Source organism: Salvelinus namaycush, chromosome 4, assembly GCF_016432855.1.
Source record: "Salvelinus namaycush isolate Seneca chromosome 4, SaNama_1.0, whole genome shotgun sequence".
Classification (NCBI taxonomy): Eukaryota; Metazoa; Chordata; class Actinopteri; order Salmoniformes; family Salmonidae; genus Salvelinus; species Salvelinus namaycush.
The window spans coordinates 57843857-57867341 of record NC_052310.1 but is presented as its reverse complement, the minus strand read 5'-3'; the positions used below and the strand labels follow the sequence as shown (position 1 = coordinate 57867341).

General features: G+C 40.2%; 1 protein-coding gene across 3 annotated transcripts in view; it reads right to left on the bottom strand.

Annotated features, from left to right (window-relative positions):
- Positions 1 to 3085: 3085 nt before the first annotated feature.
- Positions 3086 to 23485, bottom strand: part of LOC120045664 (ribosomal protein S6 kinase alpha-2-like) — a 39765-nt gene continuing 19365 nt past the window's right edge. The window contains exons 6-21 of one of the 3 annotated variants that reach the window (XM_038990596.1): positions 19361 to 19467; positions 16424 to 16461; positions 16122 to 16264; positions 15244 to 15314; positions 15073 to 15161; positions 11651 to 11715; positions 11066 to 11168; positions 10313 to 10446; positions 8485 to 8610; positions 7919 to 8008; positions 7489 to 7647; positions 7214 to 7375; positions 7047 to 7123; positions 4495 to 4612; positions 4178 to 4315; positions 3086 to 3245 (exon numbers count right to left, since the gene is read on the bottom strand). In XM_038990596.1, coding sequence (XP_038846524.1) covers positions 3120 to 3245; positions 4178 to 4315; positions 4495 to 4612; positions 7047 to 7123; positions 7214 to 7375; positions 7489 to 7647; positions 7919 to 8008; positions 8485 to 8610; positions 10313 to 10446; positions 11066 to 11168; positions 11651 to 11715; positions 15073 to 15161; positions 15244 to 15314; positions 16122 to 16264; positions 16424 to 16461; positions 19361 to 19467 — 1746 coding nt within the window. In that variant the 3' untranslated portion in view covers positions 3086 to 3119. The remainder of the gene's footprint in view (positions 3246 to 4177; positions 4316 to 4494; positions 4613 to 7046; positions 7124 to 7213; positions 7376 to 7488; positions 7648 to 7918; positions 8009 to 8484; positions 8611 to 10312; positions 10447 to 11065; positions 11169 to 11650; positions 11716 to 15072; positions 15162 to 15243; positions 15315 to 16121; positions 16265 to 16423; positions 16462 to 19360; positions 19468 to 23485) is intronic. The other 2 variants (XM_038990597.1, XM_038990598.1) reach the window with 2 other exon arrangements.

The following is a 23485-nucleotide window of genomic DNA, read 5'->3' as shown; positions in this document are numbered from 1 at the left end:
TATTTAACTAGGCAAGTCAGTTAAGAACATATTCTTATTTACAATGACAGCCTAACCCGTACGATGCTGAGTCAATTGTGTGCCGCCCTATGGAACTCCCAATCACATCCAGTTGTGATACATCCCAGGATCAAACCAGGGTCTGTAGTGACGCCTCTAGCACTGAGATGCAGTGCCTTAGACCACTGCGCCACTCGGGAGCCCAATACACATACTGCTCAAGAATAGTGGCTGAACTGGTTACACCACAATTCTCAGAAGGAGGTGTCCCTTTAGCTATCACTTACTGGCTCAAACATATAGCCACCACCTATAAAACATGTAGAACCAGGAAACAATGAGCAACCGTTCTAGACTGACCACACTTCCATTCAATTAGGCTGATTTCAACTATTTGCATAGTATTATAATAATGAATAACATGCCATTTAGCAGACACTTTTATCCAAAGCAACGTACAGTAGTGTATGCATCACATTTTTTTACGAGTGGCACCAGTGGAAGTCAAACCCACGACCCTTGTGTTGCAAGCACCATGCTCTACAAACTGAGCCACACAGGACCACAAATTGTCAACAAACTGCCAAGAGTCAACGTGTGTATGCCTGACCCATATGCGATTTATGCTGCAATTCTGCATTTCATACGGGTCCTAACTGGACTATTTCTCTAATGGTTTCCAATAAGACATTGTGATTAAGATGCTCCATGTGGATCCACACCAATGGCTAACCACCCCCCCAGGTTCTCAGACACCAGTGAATAGTCAACTAAGAACAGCTGTCTCAGAGTCATCTTATAAGATAGGATGTACAGCTTGTGAAGGTAAGGAGGAAAACCTAAGAAAAACACTAAACCTGACATAGTGTAAGAAGCACCATCATCTGCATGTTGTGCCAATCTCTAGCCTCGTATACCAGACTGACCAGTCACTGTGTGTATGCCTGACACAATCATCACAAAATATCAACACAAGAGTTTCTTCCACACTTGATTTATTTGTAAAATTTTGCCTATACAGTATGTACAGTCCTACTAGCACAGATCCTAACACTCGCACTGACTTTACTAATAGCTACTTTGAGGAAAATGTACTTACTATGACTGAGATATGTGGTTGCCCCACCTAGCTGTCTTAAGATGAATGCACTAACTAACTGTAAGTCACTCTGGATAAGAGCATCTGCTAAATGATTAAAATGTCAGTGTAAATGTACTCGTTTCACAATGTTACTTTTTACTTAGCGGTTATGAGACAGTGTGTGCTCACTTGAGGGCTTTTTGACTGAACAACACAGAGCTGAAGACTTTGAATCAATTATCTTTGCAGAAGTACCTTCAGTATGCACAAAACACTTAAGATCTATACAAGCCACAGCAGCACAAGGAGAGGCATTGGTACTCTATTGTGTTATTCTATGGGGGATCTCTCTTTACATCGTGTATTTTAGTAGTTATTCAATGAAGCTTTGTGAAAACAGAAATTAAGGCTCACTGTGCAATCAGCTATAATGCTTTTAATTTTCTCTGCCCCAATTTAGCAAGTTGTACTGTCAAAATGATGAATATATTCTAAAGGTAAGTCTGTAGTATTTACCCTATGTAACCTGTTTTGTCATATTGGTGTGTATCCCATATTCTTATTATGGAGCAACTAAAGCGCCATTGTGGGCTTAGGTTGATTGATAAACCATTCCTGAATCCTGTGTGCTTTCTACCTGTAATTCTATGATATCTCAATGTGTGAGTACACTGAATACTGTTGAGATTTCTTGTTTGTTTCACATAGCTTCTTTACTACTTGCCTTGCACATAAATCAGAAACAAAGGCATCCAAGGTGGCATTCTACTTACTGTAGGTGTTTTTTGTTGTCCCTGTTCAAAATATGAACAATACATGTAAATACTCATGTGCATTCATATTGGTTCCATACTGTTTAGAGATGAATGGTATATTTTCTGAAAAAATAAATAAGTAATTTTACAGACGGCAAAACAAGGTAATGCCGATAAAGGCAATGTATTTGCTAATACAACAAATACTTCCTTCCAAAGTCACTTCAGATCAGGTATAAAACACTTAAATCTGTTGTGTATTAAAAATAAAATAAATAGACATTTACATAAATTAATACACAAAAATAATGGATAGAGTAGAAACAAATACATTTGTTTGATCAAATAAGTCACATTTAAAATAAATATAACTTACAATGGCAATTTATAAATGGGTCTGTTTTCAGTAAACCCTCCAAAAACACATAGAATGCTGTTATAAATTGCCAATACTATTAAAAGCATCCAAAATAATGCTCACTAGATTGTTTTAAACAATAGAGTGAATTTGTAATCTACAGAAAATAAATATTGTACACTACAGCATATCGAACCTTATGAACCAACCTGAAACTCAACTACAGATGCATACATATTCTCTTTGTGCTCATTTAGCCATTTCAGTTTTTGTTACAAAAATGTACCAACGTATCCTTAGCAGCTGAACATTTACAACAATCTGTCAGCAATTATTCTCCCAGATGAAGACTAATAAAAGTAACATTCCCACCTGCCACAGCGAAAAATACAGATGTCCGATGTTGATAAAATCCCGTAAATGTAGTTAGTTATCTGTAGTCATCATGTAGTTATAAACTGTTCTCAACTTCTCTGTTACAGCTTTTATGACAGTGTCAACTTGAGGTTCTGTAAGATTACTTGGTCTCCTAGATAATATCATATGAAACATACTCTACATAATACAAAGGTGTCAAATAATTAAATAGTAGCAGATGGCACCTAAAGGAAAAGGCAAATATGAATGAATAAAATATATGAACATTACATATCTTCAATACCAATGAACATTTGAACATCATTCTGGTTGGTCTTTTAATAACACCATTTGTTTCTAGTGCATCTAAAATCCGTAAAGTTTTATTTCTTAGTGCAACAACCGGATGCATCTTCTCCACATTTTTTCTTCTGATAAGTTGCTCCTCCTTGCTCCCACTACTGTGGACTTCCTGGTATTTTGGACGGGCACTTAAACCAGTGTCTGATGTAAGTCATTGCACTTTGACCCCTTTTCAAGCTCTGTCCCTGAATCATCTATGAGGGTGCTATAAACCAGTGGATGTGAGTCTCTTCATTCCTCTTCTCTGCGCCAAACTTGAAGACTCCACAGGCTCCAGCTTTGGGGCCAGAGGCAAACGATTCAAAGCCAAGTATGTTGCAGCCATTGCGCCCTAGAATGACAGAGAAAAACGTCTTTAAATGATATAAAGCTGGAAAAATTGCTCTGGGGAAAAAACCTGCATATTTAAAGGCCCAGTACAGTCCAAAACAGGATGTATCTGTGTTTTATTTCCATACTATGATGTTGGAATAATACTGTGAAATTGTGAAAATTATGATAATGTTCTTTTAGCGTAAGAGCTGTTTGGAAAGACGGCCTGAAATTTCTGCCTGTTTTGGTGGGATAGTTTTGCCCAGCTGGTGATATCCTCAGGCGGTAAATTAGTTAATAGACCAATATGAAAGAGCATTCCAAACCTCTCTGCCAATAACAGCTAGTTTTCAGTTTTCACCTCACCACTCAGACCATTCCCAGACAGACTTAGCAAAATTCTTACTTGAGAAATTGCTAAGTAGCTATTATTTGACAATTTTAATTTAAAACAATCACAGTAAGGTATTTAATTGCTACCCAGAAATGATTTGATATTGAGATAAAAAAGGCTGCATTGGACCTTTTTAAGCGGGCAAAGCAAGCACAGTATGTGAAACTTTGAGCAGGTTTCAAATGACTTTTGCTGACACATAGTAGAACGCAAAAGGTCTACATGTAATGGCAGACCTGTACACAGGGTGGCAGTAGAATGTCAGTGAATACAAAAATGTCATTTCTACAGAGGACAAATTAATTTGTGAGAGACCTAAGTCAGTGAGCTTTAGCAGGCAAAAATGCTTGTGATGCTAAAAAATAACTATCACAATTAGCTAACATAATTTGCTCAGGGACAAATCGACTAGCCTGGTCAATCAGTCAAACCGCTGGGCTGAAGTGAAACAATGTGGTCAGTCTGGTTTACGAGGCTAGAGATTGGCACAACATGCAGATGATGGTGCTTCTTACACTATGTCAGGTTTAGTGTTTTTCTTAGGTTTTCCTCCTTACCTTCACAAGCTGTACATCTTGTCTGATGAGCTGACTCTGAGACAGTTGTTCTCGGTTGACTATCCACTGGTGTCTGAGAACCTGGGGGGCCGTCAGCCGTTGGTGTGGATCCACATGAAGCATCTTAGTCACAATGTCCTTTTGGAACCCAATAAAGAAATAGTCCAGTTAGGACTAGTATGAAATGCAGCGTTGCAGCTAAACAAATGTGGGTGGGATTTTATTTCAGACTTTCATGTACAACAGTTGGATGTGAATTGCATTTATTAATCAAATTTAACAGTGATGTGTCATTAATAAAAGCCAAGTAACCTCACCTTTGCAGCATCAGAAACTGTATCCCAGTTTCCTCCGATGAGGGCATATTTTCCACTACCAATGCGAGCCAGTATTTCCTCCGGGGTGTCATTAGGACCATTGGCAAAAGGGGTGAAGCTGTAAGCACAAGTGTGGGGAAGGACAAAACAATCAAACACTTTTAAATAATACTTTAGGTAACTGAGTTAACCTTTTTCACCCTGCTCTACCATAATGAATGTGCTTTCCTGTTGCACAAATAATTATGTATCTGGGTTTGTTTGAATTGGGGGTCTTGTATTTCTTTTTGTATCTCAAATCAAAATCAAATTTAATTGGTCGCATACACAGTTTAGCAGATGTTATAGAGGGTGTAGCAAAATGCTTGTGTTACTAGCTCCTAATAGTGCAGTAAAATGTTGTGTCACTAATCTACACACTATACCCCATAATGTTAAAGTAGAAATTTGTATGTAGAATGTTTTACAAATGAATTACAAATGAAAAGTTGAAATGTCATGAGTCATGAGTATTCAATGTCATGAGTATTCAAACCGTTTGTTATGACAAGCCTAAATAAGTTCAGGAGTAAAAATTTGCTTAACAAGTCACATAATAAGTTTCATGGACTCACTCTGTGTGCAATAATAGAGGTTAACATGATTTTCAAATGACTACCCCATCTCTGTACACCACACATACAATTCTCTGTAAGGTCCCTCAGTCGAGTAGCGAATTTCAAGCACAGATTCAACTACAAAGACCAGGGACGTTTCCAAAGCCTCGCAAAGAAGGGCACCTATTCGTAGATGGGTACAAATAAAAAAGCAGACACTGAATATCCCTTTGAGCTTGGTGAATAAATTAATTACACTTTAGATAGTGTATCAATACACCCAGTCACTATGACGATACAGGCGTACTAACTCAGTTTCTGGAGAGGAAAGAAACTGCTCAGGGATTTCACCATGAGGCCAATGGTGACATTAAAACAGTTAGAGTATAAATGGCTATGATAGGATCAAATTGAGGATGGATCAAGAACATTGTAGTTACTCCAAAATACTAAACTAAATGACAGTGAAAAGAAGGAAGCCTATACAGAATACAAATATTCCAAAACATGCATCCTGTTTGCAATAAGGCACTAAAGTAATACTGCAAAAAATGAGGCAAAGAAACAACATTTTTGTCCTGAATACAAAGCCTTATGCTTGGGGCAAATCCAACACATCACTGAGTAACACTATTTATATTTTCAAGCATGGTGGTGGCTGCATCATTTATAGATATGCTTTTCATCGATAAGGACTGGGGAGTTTCAGGATAAAAATAAACATAATAGAGCTAAGCTCAGGAAAAATTCTAGAGGACAACCTGGTTCAGTCTGCTTTCCAACAGAGACAGGGAGAAAAGTTCACCTAAAACTCAAGGCCAAATATACACTGGAGTTGCTTACCAAGACGGCATTGAATGTTCCTGAGTGGCCCAGTTACAGTTTTGACTTAAATCGGCTTTATAAACTATGGCAAAACCTGAAAATGGCTGTTTAGCAATGATCAACAACCAACAACAATTATTTATGTTTTTAAATAAAAAAAATAATGTACAATCCAGGTGAGCTAAGCTTTAAGAGACTTACCCCAAAAGACTCACAGCTGTAATCGCTGCCAAAGGTGTTTCTAACAAATATATTAGTTATTTGTCATTTATTTTTTAGAATTTTTCTTCAACTTTTCTTAAATTACAATTAAATCCATTTTAATCCCACTTTGTAACACAACAAAATGTGGAAAAAGTAAAGAGGGTTGAATACTTTCTGAAGGCACTATTAGCTATGTCAAGAATCCAGTATAAATACGCGGTGGGTATAAACAGTGTAACAAAAAATGCAATGTACAGTAGTAGATACAGTAGGTCAGAATGAGCTATGTCGAGAATACAGTATACACACACAGTGTGAAAAACAGTATAAAAGAAACAGGAAGTGTCCATTGTTTAATGTCTCTATATACATGGGACAGCAGCATTGGCTGTTGGTGTGTGTGAGTGTGCGTGTCTTTGTGAGTATGGGCTATATGTGAGGTGCTATTTTTAGGCCATTTCTCCAACACCCTTATTGAGCTAAAAAAATAAATAATAATAATGGCATCTAAACAGTGTTTGACATCTATGAAAGAATTCAGCTTTTTTTCTAATGCCCTGATTACAGAGATTTAAAACATGAGCCACAGGCTGGGACATTAAATTGTCAGAGCAGGTCCTGAGAGATTTGGCATTGTGCAGAGTACAATTAAAATGACTCTACCGCAGACTCAACCTCAGCTTAGAAAGTAATCCGTCGTCCACTGTCCCTCTCACCGTTCCAAAAATGAGTCCTGAATCATTGGTTGCCAGGAGAGGTAGCGCAGTCCAGAATTCATTGTTTTTTGTTTGTTACTGTGAAACTGGTTTAACCAGGTTTCTAGCAAAGGTAAACTGTCACTTAGCAAAGGGAAATTGGGATATAAATGGTCTGACCCTGCGTGTTCAGTCTTCTTGAGGTTTAAATAAACCAGCGAATTAGGATTACCCTGCGAGCATAGTGTAGAGTAGGATTCCCAAACTCCAGATGTCACAAGCAGCATCATACCCCTGCTTCTTCAGGACCTATGAAATACATGAAGAATCTGTGTCATATCACAATATAGAGATATACAGCACTTGAAATAAATAAGAGCTGATCAAACCACTCCTTACCTCTGGAGCCACAAAGTTTGCTGTGTAACAGGGCGTCATGAGGAGACCATTTTCTGCCCTTAATTGTTTGGCGAACCCAAAATCACAAATTCGGATCGATTCCGGATCTCCCGTTTCATCCACGTAGAGGATGTTGCTTGGTTTAAGGTCACGATGTACAACCTATGACAAAATAAATAAAATAAATTGCCAGTATGAATATGTCCTAGCTAGGAGCACTACTCCTTTCACTTTGATACAGATTTTAGTTGGACATATACATTCATGATACTGACCCCCTGTGAGTGAAGGTACTCCACTGTCTTGGTAATAGTGCAGAGCACAGCAGAGGTCTCTCGCTCAGAGAAACTCTTCTGATGGAGGATTCTGTCCAGCAGCTCTCCACCTCTCATCAGCTCCATCACAAGGTACACATACTTCCCATCGTCATAGACCTAGGGGCCAAAAAGACAGTTTAATACCACATGGAGTTATTTATGAACCAAGAGTACATTAGTCTAGTCCTCAGAGCCCACAAAAAGTGGCTAGTGAAAATCTAATAGAGATACAAATGGACAAGAGAAGATGCAGTCAAATATGATGGTCAGTGAAAACTCAAGTTTGCAGGACACATTTTTCATTAGTCATGCCAACTCACAAGGTTCTCTGTCCTTATGGAGGGCTTTCAGCATGGGCATGTGTTTGAGTCATTGAATGATTACTTACATCCTTCAGCGTGATAATGTTTGGATGCTGCCCATATCTCAACAGAATCTCAATTTCCTCAGATGGATCTTTTTTGGCTCTGTCGATGATCTGAAAGAGACACACCACACCCCCTGTTAGATTAGAACTGTTTTTTAATTAAATTTTTTATTTAGCAGACGCTCTTATCAAGCGACTTACAGTAGTGCATACATATTCGTACTGGTCCCCCTGCTTGGTATCCTCTTATGATAAAATGTGTGACAGAGCATCATCTGCACAAAATACAGAATCATTGTCGCTGCATGAATCATCCTGAGAGAGACTATATTATAGTTGAAAGGCTTGTAATTGTTCCAGGATTCAAGGAAGTGAAATGTGTAAACTACATACAGTATATCACAAAGCTACTATAATTAAAGATGATATATCATTCTGGAATCCTTGTACTGATCATAACGTCCCCTTGCTGCGTATGATGCCGTTTCTTATAACTGATTGGCCGTGAAAATAATTTCTCTCCAAGAATGATAAAGTACCTATAAAAACTATTCCTCTTGAAAAATCTACCTATACGGTTCACTTACTTTGACAGCATATTCAACACTGGTGATTTTGTGGATGCAGCGTTTGCAGACGGAGTACGCCCCCAAGCCCACATCCTCCTTCATCTCATACCCATCAGTGAAATGGATGTTGGTCCCATGAAGTTGCTGAAATGACAAACATATCCAGTCATCATGAAAACGTTTAAGCCTCTGCTCATATTTATGCTCTAAGCTTGTCATCTGATTTCCTTACTATTCGCTCATGTCATAATCCTGCTCAGGCAGACTAGGGAATCCATCAGTCTTCCTATAATCCTCAGACATATTCAGGGGTAGCACACTGGTATTCAAAACAGATCTACTGTAGCTATCAAATTATTCCCCTAGTAAGAATTGTCCTTGAAGAACATTCTATGTGAACAGTGTTCCAGCGAGAGTGCACTTTGGTGGCATTTCTCCTTTCTCTTGTGATGTAATGCTTCATATGTGGAGATTTTGGACGTGTTCCTTTATTGCTGTACAGTATGTCAAAAAAATAAGAGCAAGAAAGGTGAATTGAAAATGTTCACAGTAATAGTCCATCTTGGGTTCACACATCCACCTTGCGGTCTGCAGTATAGTCCATGCTATTCTATTGTGTTCGCTGAGAGACCTTGTCTGCACATATGTTGGCTCATTCATATTCATCCACACTGCAGCGGCATCTAATCTCACTTGTTCAATACAATGAAAATGTTCACCGTTGATCTCTGCACTGCCGCAGCAGAGGATCCAAATGTTCTCAGAACGCTGCCACTGCAGAGCACCCATGGCCATGATGTCAGAGGGAACTAAGTGTTCTCACAAATCAATATGCTTTGCTGAGGGCACTGGGAGGCCTCTCTGGTGAGTGACTTCAATGAAATGCTCACTCAGGTATGAACCAACTGGTAAGAATCAGTCCGGGTGGTTATGTAAGTTGATCTGTTTTTGTGTGTGCTGCAGGACACACAAGAGGGCCTCTCTGGAGCAGTGGCTAAGATGTGTGTTGCGGTTAGATCAAAAGATCAGGGGTCAGCCTTAAAGAAGAGGGTCACTTCGACCTCACTGTCATGTGTCCACTTAAAATAAATTGAATTCGTCAAAAGACAAATTCCTTAGATGTTTGTGCTGTACTATAGGTAAGCTTACAGTCATGTCAGTAACAGCACCATACACAGAAAGACAGTCATGTCAGTAACAGCACCATACACAGAAAGACAGAGGTCTCTAGTGGCAGCTTGTTAGTACAGTTGGGCTACAATCTTATCTTCCTTAAGCTCCCACCTTTCATGTTATGTGTCCAATGTGTAAGTAAAAGGACGAAGGTAGCAAAAAGGTATGAATTATGTACAGAGAAAATGTATTTAATTGAATCTTTTATGCCCCACACAATTACAAAATCACCAGAAATTACCTTTGAATATGAGTTTTGATAATTGACAGGGGTCTTTACTTTCTTTACTCAACACTTTCTGAATACAGTATCAAAAGTGGTTAATCCATTGTATTCTGATGTAATGCCATGACATCCCCATGAGGTTCCTTCCTGATATCATATTGATTTATTCTTCTTCCATACAGAAACAAGGATTGACATTCCCCTTGATGTTGATACTCTTGTCTGGTGGTTACATTTAATTAATGGGAAAAAAATCTCTCTCTTTCTCAAGAAATATATATACTATATATATATACATATAAAAAATAAAAGACAATAGCCTGAAGGCAGTGTCATATCTAAAAATAGAGATTTTTTTATATTATTTCAAGTATTTAAATAGAGTATGGTTGATAGAGCTGAATAACAGAGATGATTAGTCCTCTCAGTCTAGTCTATCATTCTCACTTGGACAATAGTGTTGACAGTTGAGCTTTGCCGTATTTCAGCAATGGACTGCTCCTGGTCCAGATTAGTTGCCACGAAGCTGAACCCTCTGAAGAGCTGGTGTGTGTTGGCACTGGGAGGGATGCCCGGCGAGTCTGATGGGAGAAAGGTACAGAAAATGTTACAACCACTACTGTCTAACAGGCAGGCACGAAACAAACATGGGAACTAGGACACATTGGCAACTGGAAATACATCACAGTTGATTGAATGTCAGTTATCATTAAATTGACATTTGAAAAGGTTAGTCCCATTGTACTGTACAGCTGTGGCCTAGAGGTCTTGTCGACAGGCAACTGCCCAGCTCTGACTTTGCAAACTAGCAGCTGATATAGGAGACTAAATATTGGCACTTTTGTCCCACATTTCCTTTGCCCATGGACTATGATCCATTGAAGGATATAATAATTTCAGAGGATTCAAAATTCAAAGATTTAAAGTTGCAGCTGGGTGACTTTATGCGGATATATAAGTGTGAGTTTATGTGGACATTATAAGAGGGGGTTGTTTGTCAGTAATTGAGTGGCAATTTTATGTCAGTGTGTGAGGGTAACCCAGATGCATGGAGAAATTATTATTCTGAGCATAACAATGAAGCAAACAGTATGAAGTAAAACATAACATGATTCATGAAATTTTGATGCGACAGGAATGTAAGCACGTACACAGGCACGCACGCACAGATGAACTACTTCACCTACAATTACCAATCACCTGTTGGTGTGCGGGAGGTGAATTCAGGGTCAAAGTGGAAGGTGTCATCTGGCCTGCCCACTGCTGGTTTGAATGGAGGCTTGATCTCTCTTCTGTAAAGTTTCTGTGGTTTCACCATGAGGGGAAAAGGAAAAATAAAACTTGTATTTTTCCATTTAGTATTTGAGCTACAGATGTAGGATCCTGTTGCAGGAGAAGGACCCTGTTGCAGATGAACTGTCTTGCAATGCAGGAAATGTAAAACTTCTAGAGTATTTGAGGTTTAAAAAGGCTTCTGAAGTTTGTAATTTCCACTTATAAATGTCAGACTTTTTCCCCCCTTACAAAAATGTATCAACACCTACAAAAATGTCTATTAATTATAATCCACATATTAATTTACTGTTAATCCTGTTGCTGCAGGATTATTGTACTGCTGTAGAAAACTGGCTCAAATGTAAGGTCCTACATCTGTAAGTACAAGCTCTGGGGTAAAATACCTTTACTTCTATTCTGAAGGTATGACAATCAAATCCTCAGGAGGACATATCCGAAGCAATGCCTTTAATGATTTTTAGAAAGGGTTATGAAGAGCTTTATACTCACATTCCAATCTATATTTCCAAAGAAATTATGCCTTTTAATCTCCTCGACTCCATCTGGTCCAGCACCTAACAGTAAAATGCACCAGAACATTTAGATTGAATACTCTTTTTAGCTTCACTGGGCTGTAATTGCTCACTTACTAAAATTCTATCTCAAGTATCTCTGCTCCACCATATTATTCAGTGAGAATATGGGGTATTATGGGGAATATTAGGCTACACTCTCTAAACATGATTTTTAGACAAGGGTCTAGGGTGGTAAAATACAAGCCCTATGCAGTAATACATAAAGGCTCATATACATGCATATAATTAAGTGATAATGCCCGAGAAGCCGGTGTTTGGAGGATATATTGCCACTGGTGTTGTTCGTCAAGGGCCAGCAAACCATGCCTATATATCCTCCAAACACCGGCTTCGAGGGCATTATCACTTTTCTACAACGGGTTACCAACATATTCAAAAAATTATTTCCATATTTTCATTAAACACGTTAATTAGATTAATTTATTAATACTATTTCATCCTTCCACAAGATATAGTCCCGACACAAATCTAGGGTTGCTTCCCAAGCCGGCTGGTCGTTCGTTCTATCAGTTCAGTTGCCAGAGACGGGACCCAGCCGTTCAGTCTTTTTGTTCTGTATCTATGGACGCGACTCAGTATTTCGTACTAAATGTTCCATAGCCATACTGGCTGGCAATGTTCTTATCCCTTGCTCGCTAGCTAGCCAACTATGGCTAACTTACAGTCACGTCAAAAAGTGCAGCTAGAATAACAACAAAGTAGCCACATTTGAATTTGTTTAAGCTGTTTTCTAGTGACATTTATTTGGATACATCCATAACAATGAGCTAATGATACGTGATTTCACCTGGCATAGAAAATGCGCTCACTCACTCGTCAGGACACTGCTGTTCAGAGGAGCTAGCCAACAACACAGCGAACACAATCACTTCAAACTGAAGCTGGAAAGACAGCAAAGTAGCTGCACTTCATTTTGTTTGACCTTTTTTCAATTGACATTTCTTTGTATATATCCATAAAAATTATGCCATCTGATTAATGATTTCGACTGGCTGAGAAACGCTGCCTGCCTGTCTGTTTCGTCCTGACTCCCGACATGTTCATTACTATGGGAAAGCTGGAGATGGAATTTGAATACTGAAACAATGTTGCAAATGTCAGAGAGACAGACAGCAAGGTTTATATAAATCTCCGCTGTTGAAAACTAAAGGTTAATCTAAAAGAAATGTGAGATAATGTCTAGATGCTTTTTATAGTGGAGATCAAGTTTATAAATTGCCTGGCTGGACTGATGAGACAGTAGCTTGCACAGTCAGATGGAATGGAGTAAATAGGCATTTTAACATCAGATTTAGCCGGTGGTAACTTGTGGAATAGACACCAGCTGGAATGCCACCCGTAGACCAACCCATTGTATAACACGTAATAAAGTATTAAACCTCTCTACTTTATCATAACCGCCATCGATAAAAGACAGTACTGTGCAGCCGTCTTCATCAACTTGGCCAAGGCTTTCGACTCTGTCAATCATTGCATTCTTATCGGCAGACTCAATAGCCTTGGCTTCTCAAATGACTGCCTCACCTGGTTCACCAACTACTTCTCAGATAGAGTTCAGTGTGTCAAATCGAATGGCCTGTTGTTCGGACCTCTGGCAGTCTCTATGGGGGTGCCACAGGGTTCAATTCTCGGGCCGACTCTTTTCTATATATATATATATGATGTCGCTCTAGCTGCTGGTGATTCTCTGATCCACCTCTACGCAGACGACACCATTCTGATCCTTCTTTGGACACTGTGCTAACAAACCTCCAAAACGAGCTTCAACGCCATACAACTCTCCTTCCGTGGCCTCCAACTGCTTTTAAATGCTAGTAAAACAAAGTGCATGCTCTTCAACTGATTGCTGCCCGTACCCTCCCGCCCGACTAGCATCACTACTCTGCACGGTTCTGACTGGACGGTTCTGACCTAGAATATGTGGACAACTACAAATATCTAGGTGTCTGGTTAGACTGTAAACTCTCCAGACTCACATTAAGCATCTCCAATCCAAAATGAAATCTAGAATCGGCTTCCTATTTCACAACAAAGCCTCCTTCACTCATGCCGCCAAACATACCCATGTAAAACTGACTATCCTACCGAACCTTGACTTCGGCGATGTCATTTACAAAATAGCCCCCAACACTCTACTCAGCAAACTGGATGTAGTCTATCACAGTGCCATCTGCTTTATCACCAAAGCCTGATATAGTACCCACCACTGCAACCTGTATGCTCTTTGGCTGGCCCTCACTACATATCCGTCGCCAAACCCAATGGCTCCAGGTCATCTATAAGTCTTTGCTAGGTAAAGCCCTGCCTTAGCTCACTAGTCACCATAGCAACACCCACCCGTAGCACGCGCTCCCGCAGGTATATTACACTGGTCCTCCCCAAAGCCAACACTTCCTTTGGCTGCCTTTCCTTCCAGTTCTCTGCTGCCAATGACTGGAACGAATTGCAAAAATCACTGAAGCTGGAGTCTTATATCTCCCTCACTAACTTTAAGCATCAGCTGTCTGAGCAGCTTACCGATTACTGTACCTGTACACAGCCAATCTGTAAATAGCACACCCGTCTACCTCATCCCCATATTATTACTTACCCTCTTGCTCTATTACTTACCCTCTTGCTCAGAATCTCTACTTGCACATCTATCACTCCAGTATTAATGCTAAATTGTAATTATTTTCACCTCTAGGGCCTATTTAGGCCTACCTCCCTACATTTGCACACACTGTACATAGATTTTTCTATTTTTCCTTTATTTTGTGTTATTGACTGTACGTTTGTTTATGTGTAACTCTGTGTTGTTGTTTTTGTCGCACTGCTTTGCTTTATCTTGGCCAGGTCGCAGTTGTAAATGAGAACTTGTTCTCAACTGGCCTACCTGGTTAAATAAAGGTGAAATATATATTTAAAAAAAAAAAATACTTTAGGTAAATTGTTACTAATATTTAACGCAATCATACATACAGAATGACTTCCGGCTTTAATCTGACTGCACCACAGGTACCACACTAGTGATGCCTGGTACAGTTGAAATTTAGCTTGACATTACTCTCCATCTTATAAATCATGGAGGAAGTGATTCATGTGGTTATATTCAATCCCAACACTGGTCAACCAGCTTCCACCGAGGGGTAAGAGAGGACATGCAGTAACTGTGCTTTCTAGCCTGCACTGTCCCTAAACCCTCAATGCGAAGATGTCAAATGTAAAATTCCGATTTCAATGCTGTCTGTGTCACATTTAATAAATGAGAAATGGCTTATCTAATGCTGTAAATTAGTCTTCCAATTAGAGGAGCATGTGAAATGACACACACGATTAATTCTCTTGACTACATACCTAATCTATTGGTAGGATTTCTTTTGAAGAGGGCCCGTATTAAACTTTGCACTTCTGGGCTTAAGAATTGCGGCATGCCAAGTTTTGCCCTACAAAACAAAACAAAAAAAGAAAATTATTTCACAAAGTATCATTTCATATATATTTGCCATACAAATTGTCATATCTTACTTTAGTATGAGGGCCATTGTTTCCTTGCGATCTTTGCCTTGAAATGGTAGAGATCCTGTCAGCATTTCAAACTGAAAATAAAGACAAACAATGTCAGTGCCAATCCTCTAAATCTCTTTACAAAACAATATAATATATTCCACCACAATTTTGACAGTTTCTTGGATGACAAACTCACTATATTATGGCATGATATAGGAAAATAATATTTTCCAGTTACTACACATGCACTTGTTCTAACACTGCAGAGCAAAGAGAAAGGAAAAGGGGGATACCTAGTCAGTTGTACAACTGAATGCATTCAACTGAAATGTGTCTTCAAGGTGATATCAGTGAGAGTGTCTGGCGGGTTTCTTTTGGAGAGAGCAAAGCTTGCGTTATAAATTCTGGCCCTAAAGGGATATATTTGGCAAGGTTTGTATTGATCTGCTTTTAACGTGAGGCTAAAGTACTGAGCTTAGAAACCATTAGGGAGTCCTTTGTTCTTTAGAGGTGGTGGAGTAATGTGTGGATTAGTCAGCAGCAACCTTATTATAACAGGTCTGGCTCTATTCAATCAGCATTCATCTTTTAATATAAGAGGATTGAAGAGGTGAGACTAGTGTATGGTGTAGAAGTAGTGGACTACTACCATACCAGTATGCATCGTCATTATGATGTCTCTGCATTAAGATCCACATTTTGACTTTAGGTTGGACCATTAGTGACCTGGTCTAACAGGCTGTATGCATAGTGCTGCACGTCCATATACTGTATGCAAACAATTTCATTATATGAAACTCTGACCTAGAGATTGTGTTGCAATAACATTGCAGCCAACCAATAGCTATAGTATGTCTGTAATGCATTATCAAAAAGAAAGGGAGGGAGGTCCACACCATTAAGACGCCAAATGACCACCAGTCAGCACTATGTGTATGTCCTCTTCTGTTGACCACCTCAGGGGCCATGTACTCTATCGTCCCGCAGAAGGAGTACGCTCGCTTGTCATGGTCTATTGCCTCTTTACTCAGCCCGAAATCTAAAATACATTTGATAAAAGGGATTGATGTCAAAGACAGAGGAAAACAGCCACCAGCTATGGGCTTAATGGATTCAACATAAAAAAGAGAGACTACTGCTATATCTGTTCAAACTACTACTACCACTGCTGTATGTTTTTAAAACAGTCTTTAGTCACCTGTTATCTTGATGTGGCCCTCCTCATCAAGAAGAATACTGTAGAGGGAAGGAATGCGACATCAATATATATACAGTACCAGTCAAAAGTTTAGACACACCTATTCAAGAGTTTTTCTTTATCTTTACTATTATCTACATTGTAGAATAATAGTGAAGACATCAAAACTATGAAATAACACATGGAATCACGTAGTAACCAAAAAAAGTGTTAAATATATTTTTGATTCATCAAAGTAGCCACCCCTTTGCCTTGAAGACAGCTTTGCACAGTCTTGGCATTCTCTCAACCAGCTTTACCTGGAATGCTTTCACAACAGTCTTGAAGGGCTGAGCACATATGCTGAGCACTTGTTGGCTGATTTTCCTTCACTGTGCGGTCCAACTCATCTCAAATTGGGTTGAGGTCGGGTGATTGTGGAGGCCAGGTCATCTGATGCAGCACTCCTTCACTCCTCTTCTTGGTCAAATAGCACTTCCACAGCCAGGAGGCGTGTTGGGTCATTGTCCTGTTGAAAACGAACGATAGTCCCACTAAGCGCAAACTAGAAGGGATGGTGTATTGCCACCAAATGCTGTGGTAGCCATGCTGGTTAAGTGTGCCTTGAATTCTAAATAAATCACAGACAGTGTCACCAGCAAAGCACCATCACACCTCCTCCTCCATGCTTCGTGGTGGAAACCACACATGCAGAGATCATCTGTTCACCTACTCTGTGTCTCAAAAGACACGGCGTTTGGAACTAAAAATCTCAAATTTGGACTAATCAGACCAAAACGAAAGAGTTCCACCAGTCTAATGTCCATTGCTCATGTTTCTTGGCCCAAGCAAGTCTCTTCTTATTGGTGTACTTTAGTAGTGGTTTCTTTGCAGCAATTCGACCTTGAAAGCCTGATTCACGCAGTCTCCTCTGAACAGTTGATGTTGAGATGTGTCTGTTACTTAAACTCTGTGAAGCATTTAGTTGGGCTGCAATCTGAGGTGCAGTTAACTCGAATAAACTTATCCTCTGAAGCAGAGGTAACTCTGGGTTTTCCTTTCCTGTGGCGGTCCTCATGAAAGCCAGTTCCATCATAGGGCTTGAGGGTTTTTACGACTGCACTTGAAGAAACTTTCAAAGTCCTTGAAATGTTCCAGATTGACTGACCTTCATGTATTAAAGTAATGATGGACTGTCGTTTCTCTTTGCTTATTTGAGCTGTTCTTGCCATAATATGGACTTGGTCTTTTACCAAATATGGCTACCTTCTGTATACCACCCCTACCTTGTCACAACACAACTGATTGGCTCAAAGGCATTAAGAAGGAAATAAATTCCACAAATTAACTTTTAATTGAAATGCATTCCAGGTGACTACCTCATGAATCTGGTTGAGAGAATGCCAAGAGTGTGCAAAGCTGTCATCAAGGCAAAGGGTGGCTACTTTGAAGAATCTCAAATATATTTTGATTTGTTTAACACTTCTTTGGTTACTACATTATTCCATATGTGTTATTTCATAGTTGTGATGTCTTCACTATTATTCTATTAGAAAATAGTAAAAATAAATAAAAACCCTGGAATGAGTCGGTGTGTCCAAACTTTTGACTGGTACTGTATATCACTCACTCACTCACTCACTCACTCACTCACTCACTCACTCACTCACTCACTCACTCACTCACTCACTCACTCACTCACTCACTCACTCACTCACTCACTCACTCACTCACTCACTCACTCACTCACTCACTCACACTCTCTCTCACACACACACACACACACACACACACACACACACACACACACACACACACACACACACACACACACACACACACACACACACACACACACACACACACACACACACACACACACAGAGTTCACGAAAATAGTTTGCTCCTACAGACAGTGAGTCACGTGGATGTGGCTTGATATATAAAGCAGGCAGTAAGGCATTGAAGCATTGTTACTGTTCTATTGAACCTTAGAATGGGCAAAACGAGTAACCTAAGCCACTGAGCGTGGTATGATCGCCGGTGACAGGCGAGCCGGTTTCAGTATGTCAGAAACGTCCAGCCTCCTGGGCTTTTCAAGCACAACAGTGTCTAGGGTTTACAGAGAATGGTGCAACAAAAAACATCCAGTCATGATGTAGCGGTGGTGTAATGGTGGGGGTGTAATGGTGTGGGGAATGTTTTCCTGAAACATGTTAGGTCTCTTGATACCAACTGAGCAACGTTTCCATGCCCTGAAGAATTCACGCTGTACTGGAGGCAAAGGGGGGTCTGACCCAGTACTAGATGTGTGTACCTAATAAACTATCTGTATAATAGAAATAATTTATATAAAATCTTCACATCTTATACACCTCTCAGCACTGCACACCCATACATTTATTGAGTGTTTGTTTGTTAGAACTAATGGATCTGTGCACAGCACACTTTTGCCCTTGGGTTGGTGTCATTAATCATCAACAGTAAAGCTGGGAATAGCTTGTCCTTCAAAGACAAAAAAAGCAGAACCACTGAAACCAGGAATTACGCGAGACCTTCAAACATCAATTATTCCCATGCTGAGAGTTCCTTGTTTATTTTCTCTCATCAAATACCCGAGAGCCAATTTACAAGTCTAGGAGGAAAAAGATGCAGAACAGATGCAGCATTGATTGCACCAGAGACCTGTTTTTGTTTTGATAGACCTGTCACAGGCAGCACCACGGAGCAGTAACGCAACCTTGTTTGAACTCATGGATCGGAATTATATGATATCAAATCCGACAGTTATGTACTTGGTCATTCCCGATCAGAATATTCATAAGTCTCGGAGATAAAGAAACAATGTGTAGGAGTACTCATATGGGTAAACATTTTATAGCTGCGGAGAATGGATATGCAAGATGCTCTTTGAATAAGGAAGTAGTCTATGGCACAGTACAGTCAGTGAGGCTTTACTTCTCTGGTTTGAGGTCTCTGTAGATGATGCCCAGACTGTGAAGGTGATCTAAGGCCAAGGCCAGCTCAGCCAGATAGAACTTCACATCCTCTTCAGTAAACATCACCTGCAGATGGAGAAAGGTGAAAGATAAAGTAACAGTCATTGACAAGATGCAAACAGTACATGTGTGATATATGATTACGATTTTAAAAACACAGCTTTTATTTTCACAGAGTAGCCTACATTGATGTGTTTTAAACATATAAAAAAGAAACAGACAGCTTTCCATAATTCCAATGTCAGGTAGCCTGAGCAAAACAAGAGCACTACCCACAGATTGAACACTACTGAAACGCATTAACTTGATCACAAAGCCAGCTGTTTGGAACCTCACCCAAAATATTTGCATCAAGGATGTTACACATTTACATTTGAGTAATTTAGCAGACACTCTTATCCAGAGCGAGTTGCATTCATCTTAATAAAAACTTTGCTGAGTTTCCTCAGGTAGAGCATGGATTGTTGTATTTCTCTTTGTTTACTAAATAGATCATTTTAACCACAGAAAGATTACTTTAGCTCCCAAATGGAATATGTGTGGGGAATAAAAACTGCGGTGCCAAGGAGAGCATTTAATTGCGGTGAAAGTAACAAGTTGCTACCAGCATTAGGGCATCTGCTAGCTGTTCCAGATGAGTGATTTCCAAAACCAGCAGTAATTCATTCATATTTCAATTCCCACTTGTCTGTCAGCCCAGAAGAGCAAATTTAAATCTAGAGACAAATTGTTTGCTCAATTTCATTCCAGTTATTATTCACAAAAGGATTGGTAGTAGTCACGATGACACATAGGAGGCAGTAGTTTTAGGAAACATGGGTGAATGGATGAACGCATTTCCAAAGTTGGTGGTCTATTATCCGGACTGCAGGTTGTTTTTATTATTCAATAATAATCAAGGTCTCCATCCATTTAATCACTTCTTTGAGCAAACCTCCCCTCGAATACCAGGGGCTTGATGGGGCTATCAGGGGCTTGATGATTAGTTGGAGCAGGTATGCTAGTTGGAATTGAACAAATAAGAATGGCTGGGGGTACTCAAGGAGAGGTTTGGAAACAACACAGAGCCCTGCATGAGGCCCCCCGCTGATCTGGAGGACTAGGTTATATCTCTCTGTCTGTAAGGCCAGACGGTATTCCAGGGCGTGTCCTCCGGGCATGTACAGACCAGCTGGCAGGTGTCTTTCCAGACATTTTCAACTTCTCCCAGTCTGTAATCCCCACATGTTTCAAGCTGACTATCATCATTCCTGTTCCAAAAACACTAAGGCATCGTGCCACAATGACCACCGCCCTATAACACTCACATCTGTAATGAAGTGTTTTGAAAGGCTGGTCATGGCACACATCAACTCCGTTATCCCAGACACCCTGGACCCACTCCAATTTGCCTACTGCCCCAACAAATCCACAGACGATGCAATCTCAAGTGCACTCCATTCTGCCTTCTCTCACCTAGAAAAGAGGAATACCTATGTGAGGATGCTGTTCATTGACTACAACTCAGTTTTCAAACACCATAGTGCCCTCCAAGCTCGGGACCCTGAGACTGAACACCTCCCTCTGCAACTGGATCCTGGACTCCTGACGGGCCGACCCCAGGTGGTAAGAGTAGGCAACAACACCTCCGCCACCATGACCCTCAACACAGGGGCCCCCAGGGGTGTGTGCTCAGTAGGGCTGTGACGATACCAGTATTGCACAATTTTTTCCATGGCAAAAATTAAAACACAAAGCAGAACAAATTCTTTGGTCCTTTAAAAACCTGATGTATGTAAAATATAGTGTGCTATAGCTGGAAAAATAAATAAATGTGACTCTGGATGACAACATAATGATGTTTGGTTCCAACATTAGGTCTGTTTTCCTAAAGTTAAATCTGCTTCAAGTTTTGTTTCCTTGCCACGATACTAATGAGTATCGCGATACTGATATTGTCCCAGCCCTAGTGGCGGTTTAAATCTCTGCTGTTTGTTGCTGTTCATATCAGCCCTGGATAACCAGTGGATAACCAGCATTAGCGTACGTTGCTACCGTCATGCCGCCCAAAGTTAAAGAAGTTTGGAGAAATGGAGAGGACAGTGTTTCACTATCACAGGTGCGTGGTCTTTTAAAATCAACAAAAATATGTCAACAAGCAATTGTTACAACAACAGGAAAATAGCTTCAAGAGCTTTGTCCAAATACTGGTGGACTCAACGAACAAAATAATGGGCAATCTGATCAGAAAAGTCCAAGAACATAGGAACAGTATTTCAGTTCTCCCAGGGAGAGGTGGATGTCTTGCAGCAAGATGACAACAAACTGTAAGCCCACGCGAGATGACAGCAGTCTGTGGATCATTATTTCAGATGACTGGGAAAACAGTAGTGAAATTAGGATATTATTTTTGACGATATATCATATCGTTTTGACAATATAGGAATATTATTTTTGTCCTAGTTGGCTGTACCTACACCACAACTCCAATTTGTCTTGAGAACTTTTATTTCCATGACTGATTTTATCATGGCTCTGTCTTGTCCCTCTACAGCAGACATATGGTGTGCAATATGTTTGGAACATCGAATCGCAATAAAATCACAGTATCGAATCGCAATACATATCGTTTCGGCACCTAAGTATAGTGATAATATCGTATAGTAAGGTCCCTGGCAATTCCCGGCCCTACTATTTAGACTAGAGAGACAATCCAGGAGGAATAACATTGTTGTGGATGGCATACCAGTCTCCACATGAGGCCTGGACGGAGTCTGAGGAAAAAGTGGAGCACGCCCACAGGTCTGGAAAACCTGTAACCAGCCCAGATGATAGACCCAGGCCGATAGTGGTCAAGTTCCTGAGGTTCAAGGACAAGACGGCTGTTCTGGAGAGAGCCAAGAACTTGAGAGAAACCAACATCTACCTCAACGAGGACTTCTTTGAAGCTGTGCGCCAGAGCCGGAAATAACTTATCCAAGCTATAAAAGCTGCCAGAGAGCGTTGGGACATTGCTTACATCCGCTACAACAAGCAAAGCACATTGTCCCAAAAGCCTGGGAGGAGTGAGAGAGCCAAGCTTCAGGTTCAGTTGTTTCAGCCCAACATCACACACACCAACTGACACTCACAAGTAAATTTTTTCTCTCCATATTTATCTACGATAAGCTTCCCAGGATAGGGCTAAGAATATTAATATATGTAACCTTAGAAATAAGGTTCATGAAATCAATAACTTGCTAACATCTGATAACATTCATATACAGTGCATTCGGAAAGTATTCAGACCCCTTCACTTTTCCCACATTTTGTTACGCTCCAGGCTTATTCTAAAATGTATTAAAAATGAAAACATCTTAAATATTTACATAAGTATTCAGACCCTTTACTGTGATACTCAAAATTGAGCTCAGGTGCATCCTGTTTCCATTGATCATCCTTGAGATGTTTATACAACTTGATAGGACTCAACCTGTGGTAAATTCAATTGCCTGGACATGATTTGGAAAGGCACAAACCTGTCTATATGAGGTCCCACAGTTGACAGTGCATGTCAGAGCAAAAACCAAGCCATGAGGTTGAAGGAATTGTCCGTAGATCTCCGAGACAGGATTGTTTCGAGGCAGAGATCTGGGGAAGGGTACCAAAAAGTTTGGAACCACCAAGACTTTTCCTAGAGCTTGCCTCCCAGCCAAATTGAGCAATCGGGGGAAAAGGGCCATGGTCAGGGAAAAAACATGATGGTCACTCTGACAGAGCTCCAGAGTTCCTCTGTGGAGATGGGAGAAACTTCCAGAAGGACAACCATCTCTGCAGCACTCTACCAATCAGGCCTTTATGGTAGAGTGGCCAGATGGAAGCCACTCCTCAATAAAAGGCACGACAGCCCCCTTGGAGTTTGCCAAAGGGCACGTAAAGGACTCTCAGACCATGAGAAACTGATGAAACCAAGATTGAACTCTTTGGCCTGAATGCCAAGCGTCACGTCTGGAGGAAATCTGGCACCATCCCTATGTTGAAGCATGGTGGTGGCAGCATCATGCTTTTGGGGTGTTTTTCAGCGGCATGTACTGGTAGACTAGTCAGGATTGAGGGAAAGATTAAT